General features: G+C 44.1%; 1 protein-coding gene across 1 annotated transcript in view; it reads right to left on the bottom strand.

Moving 5' to 3' along the window:
- The window catches only part of DUSP10 (dual specificity phosphatase 10), a 33010-nt gene extending 14597 nt beyond the window's left edge, over nt 1-18413 (bottom strand). Inside the window, exons 1-2 of the mRNA XM_059717727.1 lie at nt 18301-18413; nt 15376-16224 (exon numbers count right to left, since the gene is read on the bottom strand). Coding sequence (XP_059573710.1) covers nt 15376-16180 — 805 coding nt within the window. The 5' untranslated portion in view covers nt 16181-16224; nt 18301-18413. The remainder of the gene's footprint in view (nt 1-15375; nt 16225-18300) is intronic.
- Nucleotides 18414-19381: the final 968 nt, after the last annotated feature.

Below are 19381 nucleotides of genomic sequence, written 5' to 3'. Positions count from 1 at the left end.
AAAAAGGATAAGTAAACATAGCTTACAGAGAACAGCTGCCACCTTGATCCACTCAATCTAATCTAGTCCTTCCCTCTAATCAAGCTGCCAAGGTGATAACTTCACTGTATTGAAAAAGAAAAAGGCAAAACTGCACATTCCAGAGAACTCCCAAGGTCAGGGTTTTTTTCCCCCCCACATCTATCAAGGGAGGTTGGATTACAAATAAACGCTGGCCTAAAGTAGGTTAGGAAGAGCTGAAAGCACCTCTTTGACAGGATAGCTTTGAGGTCCCCATCGGTTTTTAAGTGTAATGGATAGCACCCAGCTGACATTGTTTCAAAACCAGTTGCTTCCTACCTCCCATGCTGCATTTCTAAATTCCTACCCAGTCCTCGCATCAGGTACCAAATTTATACCATCCATCCTCTCACACTGATCTACTTTGATCAGTTCTCTGGCCTCCCCGGCCTTACCTACACAGGTAGATTTTATACTCCTTTACTGCCAAGAATGTAGCTTTCTTTCCCATACCTTTCCTTCTTCATTCATCCAACATACAACTTCTGGAATAGAGTTCCATTCCTTCCTCTCTGGTCATGCCATCGCTCATGACCTCAAGTCCCTTCATTGGGTAGTGCCAATACAGAGAGGTTTCTCACTTCATTTTCACTTTGAATGGCTTGCACAGCTCCACTCCTGACTACGTCATCTTTTCTTACTCTCCTCCTCAGTTTCTGTTATCCAGCTACACTTTCTGCCCCATTATCTCAGTCATGGCTTTCCCCATGCTGCTCCCTACAACTGGAACTGTAGCATCTGTTCTTCAAATTCCTCTTCTCATCACTAACATCTATTTCACCCCTTTTACTCTCCCTGTGGAGGTAGTATCAGTCAATATGCTTTCCTCCTTATAGGAGAACCTTTGTTTCAACCATAGGAGCAGGGAGCCAGTTCACCAGCTAGGAGGGCCCAAACAAAAGGCCAAGCAGCCAACATTAGTTGTGCATCCCATTCCTCAAGACAGGAGCAAAAACAAAGATGAACAGTATGTGGCAAACTTTCCCATTTTCCCAGCAGGGAAGGGAAATGATGCATCTTCTCCCAACCAAAATAGTCTTCTCCAAAAAAATGCACACTAGAATTTCCCCTTACCTTTGGTTTTCTAGCTGCTGGTCATAGGAGTTAGAAAAACTTCTATTTAGCTTCCAGGAGGTCCCATGTTTCCTACTAGTCATGTGGCACACAACTACAGACCCCTGTTCTAGGAGCAGAGGGCCAGAAGGTTCTTTACCTCTCCTTTTGTCTAACTTAGCTGATCCTGAAAGCCTTCTAATATGTCTTCTTTTTGTGTTTCATGTATATGGCATTACAGATGTTCAACTGCATATTACTTATTTTCCCCCAGTCCTAAATTTTGGACCCAGACTGGTCCCTTAATATTGATTTTTCCCAGAGTATCAAATTACCTAAATGTTAAAGTCCATTTAAAGGTGCTCATCCAATCCCAAAAACAGAATGGCCACAGTACTTTATAAGAGACATCACTGTTTTTGTATTGGCACCTTCCCCGATCACCTTTCCATTCTCTACAACATGGGAGCTGGCAGACTATTTAAAGACAAGTATAGTCATCTTGAAGCTGAAAAACCCTTACATGCTGTGGGAGAGTGGATTTTATAAGAAAACGCCATGGAGGAGGAAAGACCCCCACACCAGCAGAATGGATGACAGTTTCTTCTAACCTATTCATTTTAGGTTATTCTTAAGTGATTTCCATAAAACGTCATAAGGAACAGAATAAACCCCATGCTATTTTGATAAATATACAGAGGCAAATGAGGCTTGGTTTTAAAACATCATCCCCTGGGAGTGGGCATTTATAGCAGAAACGCAAATTTAGACACATCACAACTTCTCACAGGAAAAGCATGCTTTCCATGGGGACTTAAACTAACATTAAGTCTAATTAAATAATCATTGGAAATGTCAAAGTAAACCCCAAAGGAGTACATACTTCTACTGTGAAACACTCCCAGTGCAAACAGTATTAAAAAAAATAAAAGTCAACTAGGAATGTTAAGCCATATACAAAATGTCAAAAAAAAATAAAACTACTTTTTCTATTTTAATGAAATAAGGATACCACAAAAATTTCATTTAGAGCAGAGCCTCTGTCAGCTTTACAGAGTAAGACAAGACTTAGGAAACAAGTTGCATGAAGTACTGAGCGGTCCACTTTTTAAATGTATTGTTGATTCTCTCCTATAACTAACCATCCCCATATTTATATCTAAAGCAATTTGCCCATTTGCCCTTCAAAACAGCCTTCACATTGAGACAATCAGCAGCTGGTGCAATCATGTGTTGGATAACGTGAGCATTAAGGCAATGCAAAGGGCACCAGCTCAGCACATTTGTAAAGTAAAAAAAATAAATAAAAAAAATCACCGTGGATGGTTTCAGATATTTGTAATCCCAAAAGGGTAAGATTGTATATTTTCTGCTTAAGTAGTATGTTTTAGTGAAAGTCACTCTTTCACAGCTCATCTCTCCACTTATTCAAGTTACCTTTTAAGGACAAAGTTTTCTTAAGGATAACTTTGCTCTAAGTGCTATGGAACATACTGTAATTTGCTTCTTCACAAGACAATAACAATCATCTGAACTGCTGCTTCCTCTGTAACAATTCTACCAGCTTCAAACACAGGGAAACTAAGCCACTGACCATTGATAGGCATACCTGTACTCCCTGCAGAACCCCTCTTCATTTCTATACAGCTTAGAGTTTGTATTTATTTTAAGTGAAGAGTTTCTATCATCTACTGTAGTAAATAATATTTAGCTCTTATATAGCTCTTTATAGCTCTGCCATAGATCTCAGAGCACATAATACAACTCAGTGAAACAAAAATAAAGAATGCCTTTTTAATGTGACCTGCTGTAAAATTATTTCTGGCCTAAATGAAAGTAAGCAGGCAGCTTGAACCAATAGTTCAGACTGACAAGCTACCCTTATTGCAATGTTAAAACTGGAGCCTACTGATGTCTAATTGAACCTTAGCATCACTTCTGAGCGTTAGCAGCAAAAACCATCACTCTCCAGTTATGGGTGAAGAGAGAGTAGCACACTATCTAGCTTCTTAAGTGTGTTCCCTCAGCCAAAGAACTTTAGTGTCTGAGAACCTAACATATAATTCTTCCTTCCCAGGAACCTCACCATGTCACTGGGCACATGTCTGAAGAGAACATAATCAAAGGGACCCAAGTCAAAACAGTGTTCTGCATTTAGATCTAAAAGGTGGTAGGTCTGTTGTCACTGGTCTCTAATGAGAGTGCATTTCTTAGTCTTGGCCCAGCACCACTTTACTACCAAGCTTTATCTGATGTCAGCTCTTTCAGTCTCTGCTTTGGTCCTCAAATGCAGCAAGAGCTATAAAATAAGGACCCTCACACTTCCAGCCCCAGGACAGGACTGTAGCACTAGGTTGCCTACAGACAGAAGAACATGAGGAGATGGTTTAAAATTATGCTGCACATAATTCTGGGCTAGGAGTTTCTTGCCTAGAATGCTTCCAAAATGTTAGTATCCATCCTAGCTTTCAAAAGTAGCAATAATCACACTTTGAATCATAGATACATGACTCACCATTGCCAAGTCCATGACCAATAAGATAGGAGACACTTTTGGATAGAAGTAGCCATGCTTTGCTTCTTCAGTATCCTATATCAACAAGGAGTTGAAACTGCCCAAGGTTGTGGACTAGCTTTGTCTGTTGTCATTCCCATCTTCCTTTCTATGCTCCCTATTTCATAGGTAAGATTGGGGAAGTGTAAATTCTAATCTTTGCTCTGGGTTAAAAAGATAATTTCAAAGTATTTCTGGTGTCAAAATAAACCAGGGGACTCTTAAATGTAATTGAAGGCTCAAAACCTCAGGTTCAATATCTAGAATAGACAGCATTTACGAGATCTTTGCAGAGACCAAATGCTGAAATATCACATTTTTCAGACCAGTGACAAGGTGTCCTCAACTCAGTCTAGGTCAATTGCTTTAACAATAGCTTTTGTTTTATAACAGTATTGGCCCATTGCTTATATAAGGGCTAATTTCACACTTTAGGATAATACACTGACTAAAATATTGAATTCAGCTAACATGACAGAAGTTAGTCTAATCCTCTTTTTTCCAAATTCCCTGAGGCATTTAAAAAAAATGAATTCATGTGCATAATTCTTGCAAAGGCAAAGGGTGACATTTGTTTCTTTTTATTATAGACATCTTTAATCAGAATCATCCCTTCTCCCTCTCCGTGAATTGAAAAGAAGATAACTCAACAAATCCTGAAGATTTTAGAAAGCTCTGCTGCATTGATTTGAAACAAACATTTTAGATCACTCTAACTGTTATTTCTTCCTTGGATCCCAACCTGTCTACCTTGATTGTTATTGGGCTAACAAAGTATTTGATATGTTCAAAGTATTAACTAATTCTAGCATGCACAATGGTTACCAATTACCAACAGCCACTAAGAAGTGGTAGCTCAGATATGAGGACTGGTAGCTCCAGTCCTCATGATTTTATTACAAGTCTTACTACATTTTGGGGGGGGGGAGGGGGGGAGGTTAATGATGTGTCTCTGAGAGAGTCATAGATGTTAGGGTCGGAAGGGACCTCAGTAGATCATCGAGTCCGACCCCCTGCATAGAGATGGGTCTTAATTGAGAATATTGAGCTTACATTTAATAATATTTAGTCTATTGCGGTTATTAGAAAGTGTAGAAGGGAAATAACATACTTCTCAGAGAAAAATGCAGCAAATAAGAATCTCTTAAAAATTATCTTGGGGAGCCAATCCATTTTTCCTTGATGTTTGGTAATGCTAGAGATTATACAGTCTTAAGGCACAGCAGGAGAGCTGTTAATAATTCTGCACTTATTTCACTTAATAGTAACTCAGACAGTCAAGTTTTGTCACAGGTTTACAAACTGGAGGTGGTTGGTGACAGGAAAACAAGAAAAAAGAAATAAAACCTTGACTGATCAAAATGATGTTTCTCACATAATGAATCAAGCCATTGTTATAACAGTTTAGCCATAAATCCTATTGCCAAGATAGTAGTACCCCTGTGTCTTCTAGATAGATAGCATCTTCCACATCCCCATGTCTTTACAGAAGATAGAGACCCAAGTCCACTATACTTGTTGCACATCCCATTTTCCCTGGACTTGCAGACATTCTCCAAGCTCAGAATCTGCAACAGGGCTGGCAGGAAAAATGAATGAAAGACATGTTCTTCTAAAGGAGCAATTGAGGTGGAAGGGAGAATGCATGATGCTGAAACGTTCCCTACTAAGCTGAGATTTTCCTGACTTTGGTCTGAAGGTGAATTTCAATGTAAGCAAAAATCGTTTCCAATTAAGAAATGCCTTGCAGTCTTTTTTTTTTTTAAATACAAACACACAGGCCTAGAGATGAAGCTACTTGGACAAAAAGTACCTATTTGGCAGTGAAGTGCCCAGCACCAAGTGCTTTGGCTAGTTCTGCCAATGGAACAATCCAAGATGCAAGCTTCTGAAAGTTAACGTTGCACACATGCTGATAATAGATACCCACAGACAAAAAGCAGCATAGTGTGTCCTAAGCTAAGGCAGGGTGCAATCAGATCCTTGACTAATCTAGACATCTAGTGAAATTACTGAGGGCCTTTAACTATATTAATAATTTTACAATACAGGTGCATTTATTTATAATTGGACCTAATCCTACAGACACTTCTGCTCATAACATCTTCGGGACTTAGTAGCATTGTTCACAGGGGTCAATTTATTGTATGCCTGTTCACAGGATCAGAACTGTACTGGATGTTTATGAGCCATGAGCTGCAGAGTCAGGTACAGACATTATACTGTTACCGGTATAAGTGATTGAAAACTGGTCTATACCCATAACAGAACAAAAGTTTAGCACACAAATCTGGCCTAGACCTGTAACAAAATAGAGGTTTGGCACATGCAGACAGGTTTAAGAATGGTGGAACCCGGTCTAAAATTTGCTCCCCAAAGGGCAAATTTGTGTTCTCTTCGCTACTGATCTAAACTACGCCATTTACAGAAAACTGAGTAATTTAGATTGATTCCTTGTGTTTTTTGAATGTCTGTACTTAGCCCAGGAGACATACCAATTGCATTAAGCTAAATACAGGAGACAAGGATTTTTGTGGGTGATATCTTATTGGACTAACCATATAGCTGGGGGAGAAACAGACAAACTTTCAAGTACCAAGTTCCCTTCCTCCTGTCTCTGAGAAAAAAAAGCACAGTTTAAACTCTCACATTTTCCCTGAACTATCATGGCTTATCACTCCAAGACTACATTAAGTTAAATAGAAATTCAGTGTTGGGAAAAATTTACATCTTTAATGTCCCCTCCCACAGTGTTGTCAACTCACGCAAATGTAAGAGATTCACAGCATTTGGTGTTTCTCTTAAAGACTTACTGATATTGTGCGATTAGCAGGGTTCCTGGTTTTCTCTGATAAAAAATTCCAAAATTATATATAAAATAATTTTGGAATGTTTTAATTATGGAAAAATGTGGATTTGGGTTTTTTATAAATCAGAAAATGTTGGATTTTTTTTTTTTGTTTTTAATCAGAGAAAACCAGGATCTCTGGTGATTAGCCAGGAATCTCAGCTTTCATTAAAAAGTTTGAGGCCTTTATGCTTGCAGGGAAACTTGAAAACAAATTTGTGTAGATTCTGAGAGTTTATAAATGATGGGACAAAGAATGACCAGTGTATTGTTTAGATCCATGTGACTTTGGCCAAACTCATGATTTTTACAGGTCCCCACATATCCTCTAAAGAAAATTCTAGCAAAAGTTAAGAGAACAGTTGGGTTGCCAAGTTGAAGTTGCATGCTTAATCTTAGCTTTCTCCCCTTGAGCAATGGCTTATGACAATCTTTAAAATTTATGTTCACATATTTTCTTAAATCAAATGCCTGGCAATTTCTTCTACAACCTTGTAAGCTGCAACTTATATATAAACCAGTTTCATGGGCTGTCTGTATAAATGGAACAGTAATAGAAAGTGCTACATTGTTGAATCTAAAATCCTAGTGCTGTCAAATGCTGCATTATGTTCTCTAAGAAAAGCATGTGATCGTGAGCATAAAAAAGTAGCATGTACTTGCATGCATATATGCTCACACACATACATGCATGCTGAGGCAGTTAAAGTTGCATGGGTAGTCTCCTAGTTTTGTTATTTCTTGGATTTTGAGTCCTAAAATTTGCAGCTTTGTAACATGGGCTTTTACGGAGTAGGTAAAAAGTCACAGTGTAGGGAAGGTGGTTAATTTTGCACCTCCCCTCCTCCCCCAACACCCCAGTAGAAGATAATACACCCAAGGTAATCTTATTAAGAACCGTTGAGAGCTGAGCACAACAATACCAGCTGCCCATTTAAAGGGCTACGAAAAAACCCTTGTACAGGTAACCATAAACAACAGGTCTATCTGCATTAACTAGTGTTCAAGTCACCTCTCAGGCCTCTAGAGCACAACTACTGTGCGAAAAGACTACAAAGCGACTCTTAACACTGTGTGGCTACATGACAGCACCAGTGCTCAGACCTGACATCTCAGAGACCAGGGACCTAGCATGTGGAAGAGGCTGCCTTTGCCTTGCACTCTCAAAGGTGGCTTCTCTAAGCACAAGTACATTTTTGCCACACCATTTCTCCCTGTGCTGTAACTAGTTGTAGTCTCCAAGACTCTCAGTCCATTACTAATCAATAGCACTTATGGCGTTAAAGGAAATCTTCAACATGTTACAGTGACAGGAAGACAGGAATTTTGGTAGTAGACATGGGCGACTGGTGCCGCCTTAGTCGGGGGGGGGGGGCACATGCCTACCCTGTGACCAGTCCCCCAAGGGCGATCCTGCGGACTGAGGGGCAGGATGTCCCCCCCGGGCGATCCCGCGACGGCCAATCACTGCGATCACTGTGGCCACTTCTGAGAGCAAGTGCTAGCCGACTGCTGCAGCCACTCCCAGAAGTGACTGCAGCAATCACAGCGATCGGCCGGCACTTGCCCGGAGGGGCGGGGCACCAGTGTCCCCGCCTGCCCTCCCCTCCCCCACCCCGCCCATCGCATAAGTGGCAAGTGCGGCCAATCAGGGGGTGCACCAGTGCTCTCAGGGGTTGCACGTGCACTCCTGTGCACCGTCTATACATCGCCACTGGTAGTAGATACTAAATGATCCATAACAAACATCCTCTCTTCAACATAACAAACCGGGCATAGAAGGAAGAGTGTGCATTAATAATTTAGGCAGACAAGGTTCTTTGGGTAAATCTGCTCTCTTTTCTTAGACCAACTCAGATAGCTGGAAAAAATTGTTCTTTGCAAACTTTTGGGTACAAATACCCTTGGTCAGGCTGAGGAAGCAACAGCAGTGGTGTGTGCTCTTCCTGGATGGAATGAATAGTAAAGAAGCCAAAGCCTGGTCTGCCTGCAAGAAAGGCAGTCAGTTAAGATGTGAATTGAGGAGTCAGTGGGTGGGAGACAGGTGGGGGGAGGGGGATGAATGTTGCTGGTAAATCGTGGAGAGATACCTGGGGAGTCAGATGTCAGGCAGGTTATAATGTGTCATAAATCTAATGTCTATATTTAGTCCATGATTTTTTGACCCCACAGATAATTGGGTATTCTTGTCTTTGACAGAGGGATGAACGCACACTGGAAGAATTACCTGTGGGGGCACATTTCTCACAAGAAAACCACTTTCTCTCCAATCTCTCAGGTCAAATCCTCAGAGGAAATTTACAAAACACCTTTCACAGATGAGCCTGCAAACTTCACTTCATCAACCTACTGGATACAAAAAATCATGGACTAAATATAGACATTGGATTTATAACACATTATAACCTGCCTAACATCTGACTCCCCAGTTACCTCTCAACGATTTACCAGCTACATTCATCCCTCTCCTGCCCCCTCCCTTATCCCCCCCCCCCCGGTCTGTTTCTCGCCCGCTGGCTCCTCGGTTCACATCTTCACTGACTGCCTTTCTTTCATGCATACCAGCCTCTAGCTTCTTCCGTCCAGGAAGAGCAGACACCAACTACAGATGCTTCCTCAGCCTGACAAAGGGTACTTGTACCTGAAAGTTTGTAAAGAAGAATTTTTCCAACTGTTTAAGTTGGTCTAATAAAAAGATATCAGATTTACCCAAAGAACCTTGTCTGCCTATGTCCTTAGAACAACATGGCTACAACCTACACCCCTGAAACATTAATAATTTAGTCATCCATAACACAAGTTCACAGTCTTTTGTAGAACTGTACACTGATTATCCCCTGTTCTTATTTACTGCTAAATATTATCATACTGCCATAAAATGATAGGTGGTACCATATCAAGAATTACAGAGATTGAGCCAGCCTCCAAGAAGTTATGGTAAATATAAATTTATTCCTCTCTAGTATTTACTTCCTTAAAGATTTGTTTTGCAGTTTTCTTAATTTGGATCCCAAGGGTATAAGAATAGGGAAAGCCTTTAAAACAACAACAAAAAAAACAATAGTGGAAGAAGAAGAAAAAACTGGATTCATGCAGTGGTCACTTATTTTGCTATTTTCAAGCATGCTCATGATGTCACACCCACAATGTGTGCTGGGGCATTCCAATATAGGTGCCAGTCATTTTGAAGATAAGAAAAGGACTTCATGTATTGCACAAAAGAGAAAGCAAGTTATTTTTCTGCAGAGATGTCCCTCTAACTTAGCTTGAGATATGGAGGATGTCTATCACCTTAGTTTACCTAGATATAAAAGTAGTATATACCTAGAAATATAATTAAGATAGAGGGAGTTTGGGTTGTTGAAATTGAGGACCTTGTCTTTCCTATACTGGGAAAGGAAGATTTGATTTTAACATGTCAGCTGAAATTCTGACTCAACTGAAGCCTATAGGAGATTTGCCATTGATTTCAAAGAGGTCAGAATTTATCTCTAGGACAGACTAGACCAATTTTAGCTTTAAAGTGTGTCAGTCAACATTTAAAATATACCTTTTTCCTAGTATAGTACCCAGTCACTTAGGCCAGGACTTCGGGACCATCAGCAAAAATAGGTGCTAAGTAAAAAGGATTAATATATTCTGTTGTTTGCTAGGTTTAGTCAATGATTACAAATCAAACTTGGCTCCAATTACATTTATTCAGATTAGATCAGCTCTTACATTATTAGAATTATATCATATTTGCAACAGAACAGGACTGTATGTTGACTGCTGAAGAGTGAATTTAATGAACTGAGAGCATTAGGTACATGGGAAGAAGGTGAAAAATTGTGTTTTGCAGTGTGTGTGGCATAACAGAAGATGGCTAATTTATTTACAGTGTATTCGTGTGTATGTCCTTGGGTTTGGGGTTTGTTTTTGTTGTTTTACTTTGTTAAAGTGCCACTCAAGTTAGGTAGGAGTTCTGCAGTTACTAGATTATGGCAGCAAGCACCAGGTGGCTTGCTGGCAGGTTTTACACTCACTACTAAAGTAGTAGTAGCTATCTGCCTGTTTCAGGAGACAACAGAGTTATGGCAAGTGAGACAGCAGCTCACTGAATGTAATCCTTGCTTGAAAGATAAAGCAAAGCTGGAGTGATGTCTCCAGGGTGCACAAGCCTGGTCAGTGTATATGGAGACACTGAGCTGCCCACACACCAGTGTCCCCCTCTCAGCCTTGCTGGTTTAATCCAAAGGAAAGGTAAGAGCCAGTACGTTTGGAACCAGCTTGGCTGCAGGAGCCGCTGGCACAAAAGGGACAGTGAAAACACTTCATTTATTTCCCTGATAAGCAAGAGGAAGATAGAGCATAAATAAGCTCCTCAAACCAACAAGAAAATAAAAGAATTAGATAGCAGTCTAGCTGAGCTTCAGCCACACTTTCGGTTTACATACCCACCAGTTTGTGCACCACGCTGTGAAAAGCTGCAGATTTCTCCCTGAAACCAGGGAATCCTGCTGAACCCCCAAACTTCAAAACTCATGAGCCAGCCCCACCTCACCCCCAAGTCAACTTAAAAAATTGCAATTATTTTTAAAACATGCTTTCATATGCCTTCTCAGTTTCATCTTCTTTAAAGATCTTCCCCACAATCATTAAAAATAAGATGGATTTTTTATGTAATCATAGGACCTCATCAACAGGAACTTTAAAGGGTGGGTCAGGGGGGAAAGCCCATGAAAATAAGTAGATAATACAAGATGCAAGAAAAAAAAATCATAACGATGCCAACATGGTTTATATGGCTGGGTGAAATTTTGGGCTGTTATTTTAATCCGTCCCCCAAAACTGCATATCTGGGCCAAATGAAAAATTTTGTAAATTCACATGGAATTTCATGGAAAACAACACTTGAGCAGCAATTATCTATGCAGCTCTAATTGTTTTGTCTGTGGATTATTCACTAATAAAAGACAACTCCCCCCTTGTGCAGTCTTGAGGTCCCTCTGTTCCCCAAGTAAAGACTCCTGAAAGTTTTACCGTTGACTTAATTAGCTCCAGACTTCCACCCCATGCTCCTTTCTCATCAAGTTCTAGCAGGTGATACAGCTGTTCAGCATTCAGGTTATCAGGACTCCAGGTTTCCTTCCACTGAATTCAGTGACAATTTTGCCATCTGCTACAAAGAGAGCAGAAGCAGGCCCAAGTCACTGACTTTTCTCTTTCTCCCTCCTCCCCCATCTACTGACTTTGAGGGAGAAAAAAAAAAAAAAAAAAGACAACAATGAATGGCCAAGCAAATAGTGTGAGCACATTGAGACTTAGCAGTAACTGGTGACAGACTCTGCTGCAATCGGTTCTGCATGTGGCATGACATAGAGAGAAGAAGATGGTGACAGGCAAAGGAAGTCAGCCACCAGGAAAGGTCTGTTAATTACTTGATACTAATATCTGTGCTTGCAGTGAAAGTAAAGGGAATAGGGGTGGAAGAATGTGGGAGCAGGCTACTCTGCAGCTTGTAAACAGTCAAAACTAATGACACTTCAGGTTTGGTTTGGGTAAAATGGAGGAACAGTTTAGGATTATATCCAGTTTGACATTAATCCTAAAAGTTCATGAGTTCTGTAAAAATAGAAATGTTTTCATTTATTATTCAAGAGGCATTGTGGCATTTTAAGTTTGGCTTAACAATCAAATGCAAACCTCATTTTGAAATTTAAAAAAAAATGTACCCCATAACCAAAGGAAGTGGGAGAGGAGGATCATTACCCACAGAACACAAAAAGGCAAAGACACTTCAGATTCAAACACAAACCAATGTGGCTTCTTGCTGAAGCACCAGCTCACGGGGTCCTGTTAACAACACCACTACAAATAAATTTAAACACTCAGTTTAACCCCCAATTAATTACAGTAACCTGGGGGAGGTTAGGTTAAAGTGGGTTTATGTAAAGCCTGCACAACATGTCCATGCGACTTTTAAAGAGCGATTCCAACATTTAAAGTATAAGACAGATATTGGAATGAGGCCTCTCATCAGAACTGTAAATTAAAGCAGTAATTTAATCCCCAAGGCAGAGGGCCCTGAGGTTCTCTGATCAGTTTCTCCTCAATGTGACACTGCATCACTAAAATGGCAACACGGCTGCCTGGTTGACAGGCAGCACCAAACATGGAGAACATGGCACCAGATCAGGGGGACATAAACTTGGACGGCAAGGTTAGCAACCAATGTTTACAAACATCAAACAGAGGATCAGATGGGCCAGCAATAAATTATGACTGGATTGCAGCAAGCAAGAGAAACCTCTTAAAATAAAAAGCAAAGAGGCTTTATATGCTACCTTCAGTTTTATTTCAACCCCTAACCCCACACAAACACATACACACTTGCATCACATCAGCACTGAAGCATGAGGGGGGAAAAAATCCTATCTGACAAATTAAACTAAGTAACAAACACCTCTGCCACCATTTCCCAGGCCTGGAAACCTAAGGCAGAGCCTTGTTAAAAGTAACTTTATAACAGGCTCAACTCAACAGAACCCTGTTCAAACCCTCTTCAGAAGTAGAGGAGGGAACAGGAGTTTAAAATGTTAACATGGGAGTGCTCCTCTCTTCTCTCCCCTCACTATGTTTTCCCAGGCCAATTTTGCTTCCTTAGGCCACAGCTTTTAAAACTATGTAAGTGAATGTGTTTCTGCTGTTGTCCTCTACCTCCATTTCTGAAATAGTTCACAGGGGGATTCGTGGGAAAGAAAGAAAAAAAAAAAATCAAACTTTTCTACTAAAGTCTTCTTCTAAGACAGCTGGTAACACTTCTCATCATTTTTAAAACTGCGTGCTTCTGAGCTTCTACTGTGTATGGGACGACGGTGTCATGAGCACTCTCTGATAATCTCAGCAGATAGCCTCACACATAACACAGGTGGGGCAGGATTAAAAAAAAAAAAGAAAAGAAGAAATGTTATGTAGGAAATGTGTAGGGAATGTCCTACTCGGGCTTTGTTTGCCCAGCATTTCAATGACACTAAAATAAAATCATATGAATATTTCTTAATTGGCACATTTCATCCCTGGACTCTGGTATAGTCAAGATATGATGTCACTTAAATTTCTTGATCTACTTTACAAAGAAATTTAGAAACTGATTTTTGTTTCTATAATTTCTCACTTTAATTCCTGAAAATTTAAGAGTATCAAGATTATGGTTTGCAAATTGTACACAGAGGGGAAAGGAAGTTTCAAACAGAATGACTATCATCAGCACCAGTGAATTCAGAAAGAAAACTTAATTGCACAAAGCAGTTCTTCTTCCTTCTACATAGACAAGAAACATCACAGTGGCCTAATGAGTTCTGTGCAAGTCTATTGAGAAAGAGCTGCAACTGTCAAAACAAAAAGTCAGTGTCACTGTGAGTTGCAGATAATGCACAAAGAAAGGCGATCACAACTTTAAGGTTTAATAAAAATCAGAGTTGAGTAAAGCCTAATACAAAAACTTTAATTTAGCTCTGTTGTACCTGTCTAGTTTTCTAGCAGCTCCAGAGCAGCTGATTGAGCTGCCATATATTCTAGGCCACAGTTCGTAGGCTAAAGGAAATGACTTATGAGGGCAGGTTATTTGAACTTAATATGTGCAGTTTGGCCAAATGATGGCTAAAGTGAAAAGGGAAGAGAATGAGATTATGTCCTTTAAATACTCAGATGACCAAGACAGAAGTCTTTATTTTGGTGACAACACTGTTCTAATTAGGAGCACCAGAATTAAACAAACAAAAAGCCAAGTGTCTTTGAACACAGCTGTGTGAGAAGAGGCATTTTAGTGCCTTGGGCAGGGATGCTGGTGAGCACCAGACAGCAGGAGGGTGGGGAAGAGAAGAATGTCAAGTACTGGAGAGAGGTGCATTACTGCTGCATGCACCACCCAGATCTCTGTAGGATGTGCCCACTAAATTGAGACTAGTGCCCCTCTTGCCCCACCCTTGTTATGCTAGTGAATGTAATATTAGGAAAAGCAAAGCCCAAGAGAGTGCATCTTTCAAGACAGTGATAAAAAAAAGCCTTGTAACAGTGGTTCTTTGAAAATGTTTTTCCTTCATGGCAAGAAGATTCTTTCCCAGATCCTCTCTTCAACAAGTTCATCCTGCACAACTTGGATCTCAAATTATTTCATGCTAGCTACCAATGGAACACAGTGCAGCTACTATTAGTACTCCATAGAGGAATCTGAGAACCACTGCGCTATGGAATAATTCAATATTAGTACTTGAGACCAGTCAACCAAATAGTCCTTCCTTCTCCCTTTTACTGCTGCATGCACCACCCAAACTTCTAGGAGACCAGTTGTGTACAGACTAAAATAAGCAAGACCAAAACATAACCCCCACCCCCCCTACTGAATATCAAGGTCCCCAAAAGGTCAATTTGATGATGTAAAGTAGCCGGGGAGAGGATTGCGTCTTCTTGGATGTTTGCCCTTTGCTATGAATATTTATAGTCTAAATACATAAGGAAATTATTATTCTAAGCAGATATCAAGAATCTAGAAAATCTAGTTTCTTTCTCTTTCCCATTCCCATCCCCCTTCACTGCAAGAGGGCAATAATCAGAAAATAAAAAGAGGACTGACGCCTACCTTCCAATATCAAGCTCTACAAGTTCCATGTTTTATCGATAATATACATTAGGGGCCTTCCTCCCATCTTACAACATTCCCTTTCCTACTTGTGACTGTTTGTACAGGATTTCTAAACAAACACAAAGCATAGTGGTTCTGCCAAAAAAAAAAGAAAAGAAAAAAAGAAAAGAAAGAAATGGGAAGTTTATGGCAAACAAGCAAATGAGCAGATTATTCTGGGGTGAAGAACAGAAGTACCTTTTAGAACTAGCGGTTCCTTGCCTTCACGCTTGAGCGACTCCAGGACAATGTGGAGCGGCTGGGAAGGCATTACTCGGCTTGGCTCATTGGTATTCTCATCATAAACTATGATTTCTTTGGAAAAGATCCTCTTGAAGGAGTCCTTGCCTTCCCGACAGGAGATCAAGTCCAAGACAGTGATCTTGCCTTGTTGGAGCCTTCTTCTGCTGATCTTGTCAGAACAGTTAATATGAACGGCTCCTTGGATGTGACTTTTATTGTACTCCATGAATGGCCTGCAGTCAATGATGACAGGCCCTTGGTTCTGTTGGTGGCTCTTGGTGCATTTGGTCATCTTTTTAGCCAAGTCATTAGGATAGATTATTTTTATGCTAGCTAGTTGCTTGGTTGTGCCTGAGGCTGGGCTCCCCACACCGCCTGACGGACTCAAAGTGCCAATGTTCTCGTTATTGTTGACCATTTGGTTAGCAGGGCAAGGAGCAGAGGTTCCTACGTTGGTGGTGCTGCTGGTGCTTGCTTGAGTTTGGGCCTGATTGTCCTTATCGTACGTTGCCACAGTGCAGCAACTGGCGCTGCTGCATCCACAACTCAGGGAGCGAGCAGAGCCGTTGGATGAGGGCATATACGTGAGATTAGCCGCCTTTAGGGACACGACAGCTGTGCTGAGAAGACTTGCGTGGCTCTCACTGGCAGAGGCAGCAGATTCAAGGTAGCTAGAGTCTAAACAAAGGTTGAGATCCTGAGGTCTTACTGGCCTTGAAAGTGCCACCACTACCCTGTCGTCTAATGGAGATGGAGGCATGAGGAGGCTGAAAACTGGCAAGTCAAGAAGAACTCAAGATGTATCTGCAAGGGGAGAAAGGAAAGAGAGAGAAAGAAAAAAAAAAGATCACATGACACATACAGGGCCCAGCGATTTCGAGCAGCTAGTTCTGATAGTGATCAGCCCTGGCAAGAGTTATCAGCTCAGTGGGGCTCCCAAAGGGAACCCTATACTAATCCTGCAGCAAAAATCTCAGCTCTTTGCCTGGATGCAAAGGCGATGCAGAGCAGCCACAGGCTTAGCCAGCCTGGCTGCACCCCAGGAGGGAGCAGGCCCTTTGTGTGCACACCGAGCTGAGCTGTTCCTGGGGGCCACAAGGAACAGGCAGCTGAGTGATAAGGCTGAGTGAAGTGACTCCAGGACTCACAGAGGAAGGCACCGCAGCTCAGGCTGGCAGTGGAGGATGTGCAACTTTCCACACAGCCAAAATACAAGCAGGCTTTGCACAATCCCCTCTGAGCCCAGGCAGCCAGGAGAAGCAGAGGATGCTGTAGGTCGCGGTCCTGGAGGCAGCCTGCGCCTTGCACCCCTCTGCTCCCCTGGACAGATCCTCCAAGGTGCCTGCATGCCTTGAGAAACCCCTGGAGGCAGACTCCAGATACCAGGCTCCACACACAGCATCTCTATACCTTTAACCTCTCATCTACTGTTAACACCCCCCCCCCCAACCGACCTGCACTTGTGGGGCAGCTGAAGCCCCTGCTCCCAGTGCCTGTGACCCACAAGTGAACTGCATGCATTCAAGGGGGCGGGCACTTGGCACAGCGGTCCTTCCCTCCCAGCATTGCACTGCCCAGCTCCATGGAGTCCTGGCCCCTTGCTTCAGGTTCATGAGGCAGCAGGGAGGCCAGGAACCCCTCTTCCCTTCAAGCAAAAATCATTTCACAGGCTGCCTTGGAAGATTGTGTGTGTGTGGGGGGGGGATGCATGTGCCAATTGGGGGGGGGGGGGCTGTGGTGTGTATATGGTGCATGCCTGTGTGAAATGTGTTTCTCTGTGTGTGCCTGTGTGAAGTGTATACGCACGCCTGTGGTGTGTGCCTGTGTGAAGTGTGCGCGCGCCTGTGTGCTTGGGGGGGAGGTATCACCGTCACCCCCATCCATAAGTCAGCACTCCCCCGGCGGGGGCGGCGATCGCCCGGAGTTACCTGGACGGAACGACCCCCGCCCCCAGGACCTCCAGCACTTCACGGCTCTCCCCTCGCCCCCTCTTCAGTGGGGCTCCCCACCCCCCGCCTTGTATAACAAAGCCCTGCACATGCATACATAACACATGTAAAAAGCCCCCCGCCAAGCTACCGAATTAAAAACAACCGCCAACTTAGTTTTATTTCCAAACATGCATGAACGCGGCGAGACAGCCCCGCTCCCGCAGCGCAGTGTGCTCTGCTCCAGCCCCAGGTCGGGCAGCCCTGCCTGCGCCTCTGCAGCGGAGGGTCCTAGACACCCGGCCACGCCGTCAAGGCACAGCAGGGCACCCCGCGGCCAGGCCAAGTACCCCTCCCCGCCCACCCGGGACCTGGCACACAGGAAGGCGGCGGGGAGGGGAAGGTGGGGGGGGGGGTGAAGCAAGCAGCGACGCCCGGGGAAGTAGGCAGCACACACAGGCAGAGCTCTCCGCGTACTTTGGTCCCCGCCGCCTGACACACACTGCAGCACTCCCCTCGCCCCAGCACCGACAGGCGACACCCGGGGTCAGTCGGAAGAGACAGTCCAAAGCCCCCGCCGCTCTCGGCTCCTTCTGTCCTCCAGCACGGAGCTTGGCAGAGGCGGGGATCGATGTCCTTTCCTAGCACGGCACACAAGTCCTGCACGTACGTGTGCACACCCCCTCAACACACACACGTGTAAACATACACACACACGTTACACACATATACGAGCATACATACACACACGTCACACGTCTGCATATACACACACCGCATACCTGCATACACACACGTGTGTGCATACATGTACGTACACACACATATATACACATAAAGACACATGGATATGTGTGTATACATACACACATGTGTACATATGTGTGTCTACACACACGCAGATCCCAGTTGCCCTCCCCCGTGAGGCTAATGAAAGGCTCCTTGCACTTACTTCAGAAATCCGCCTGTCCCTGCAGCATCCGGCGCCGGCGGTAGCTAGTGACTGCGCGCTGAGCCCACCCCTGCCCTCGGCTCCATTGATCTACAGCTGCAACATAGTTACTTTCTCTTTTGCTACAGTGTAAATGTAAGGTTCGAAAGGGGCGGGGCGGGGGCGGACGAGCGGCGCCCGCGTCCAATGGGGGCCCGACACTGGTAGCGGGCGGGGCGGGGAGGGGCGGGGCCGGCCGGGCTTGGGGGCGTTCGCAGCCGCGGCTCTCTGGCCTCTAGTGTTCCAGCGCGGGGGGGCCGGGGGAGAGGGTGATGTCATTGGCAGCCAATCAAACGCTATCAAGAGCCAGCCGGAGCCAGAGAGGAGCAGCTGCTCTCTATTTACATGTGCGCGGGGCCCGGTGCGCTCGGTTCTGCCCCTGCCCGGGCCCAGCGCAGACGTTCGCGGCCCCCCCTCCCCCCGCAGGCTGCTTCTCCGCTCTGCCTCTACATCCTCACTCTATCCTTCCTCTGCCCCCTTCTCCGAGCTAGTCTCTCTCTCTCTCCCCCAGCGAAGCAGGAGTCCAGCTCCGGAGCTGGGCAAGAAGCCGGGCGGGAAGCGAGGGCCCCCTCGGAGCCAGCCCTCGGAGCTGCCGCGGTGAGTCCCGCTCCCTCCGGCCCAGGCGGCTGCGGGGAATGTCCAGCGCCGGCTCCGAGGCTGCAGGGACCCGGGCTCGCCCTGCTCGGAGGAGGCGGGAGAGAGGCAGGAGTCCCTGGGGCAGCCCTGAGGCACAGTGCACAGACCCCTGTCACCTGCTGGACACCTTCTGCTGCCCCCTCCCTGCTGCCACCAGGGTCCTTGTGTCCTGAAGGAGGCTTTAACCCTTCCCCCGGGCCCTCTTCACAGCCGGACACAGCCCAGCCTCCACCTTGCAAGGGAGCTGTAGTCTTCCGCAGCCTGAGCCCGGGGCACAACCCCTTGTTTAACCCGCACATCCAGGCCCGTGCTGAGCACCCCTGCCGTGCCCCTCCGGCTTCCACCCCCAGCACCACAGGAGGCACATAGTCCTGGTGCTAAAGCCCAGCATAACCCTCCCTTCCCC

The sequence above is a fragment of the Alligator mississippiensis genome, chromosome 1, assembly GCF_030867095.1.
Source record: "Alligator mississippiensis isolate rAllMis1 chromosome 1, rAllMis1, whole genome shotgun sequence".
NCBI lineage: Eukaryota > Metazoa > Chordata > Crocodylia > Alligatoridae > Alligator > Alligator mississippiensis.
This window is presented reverse-complemented; position numbering and strand designations above follow the sequence as displayed.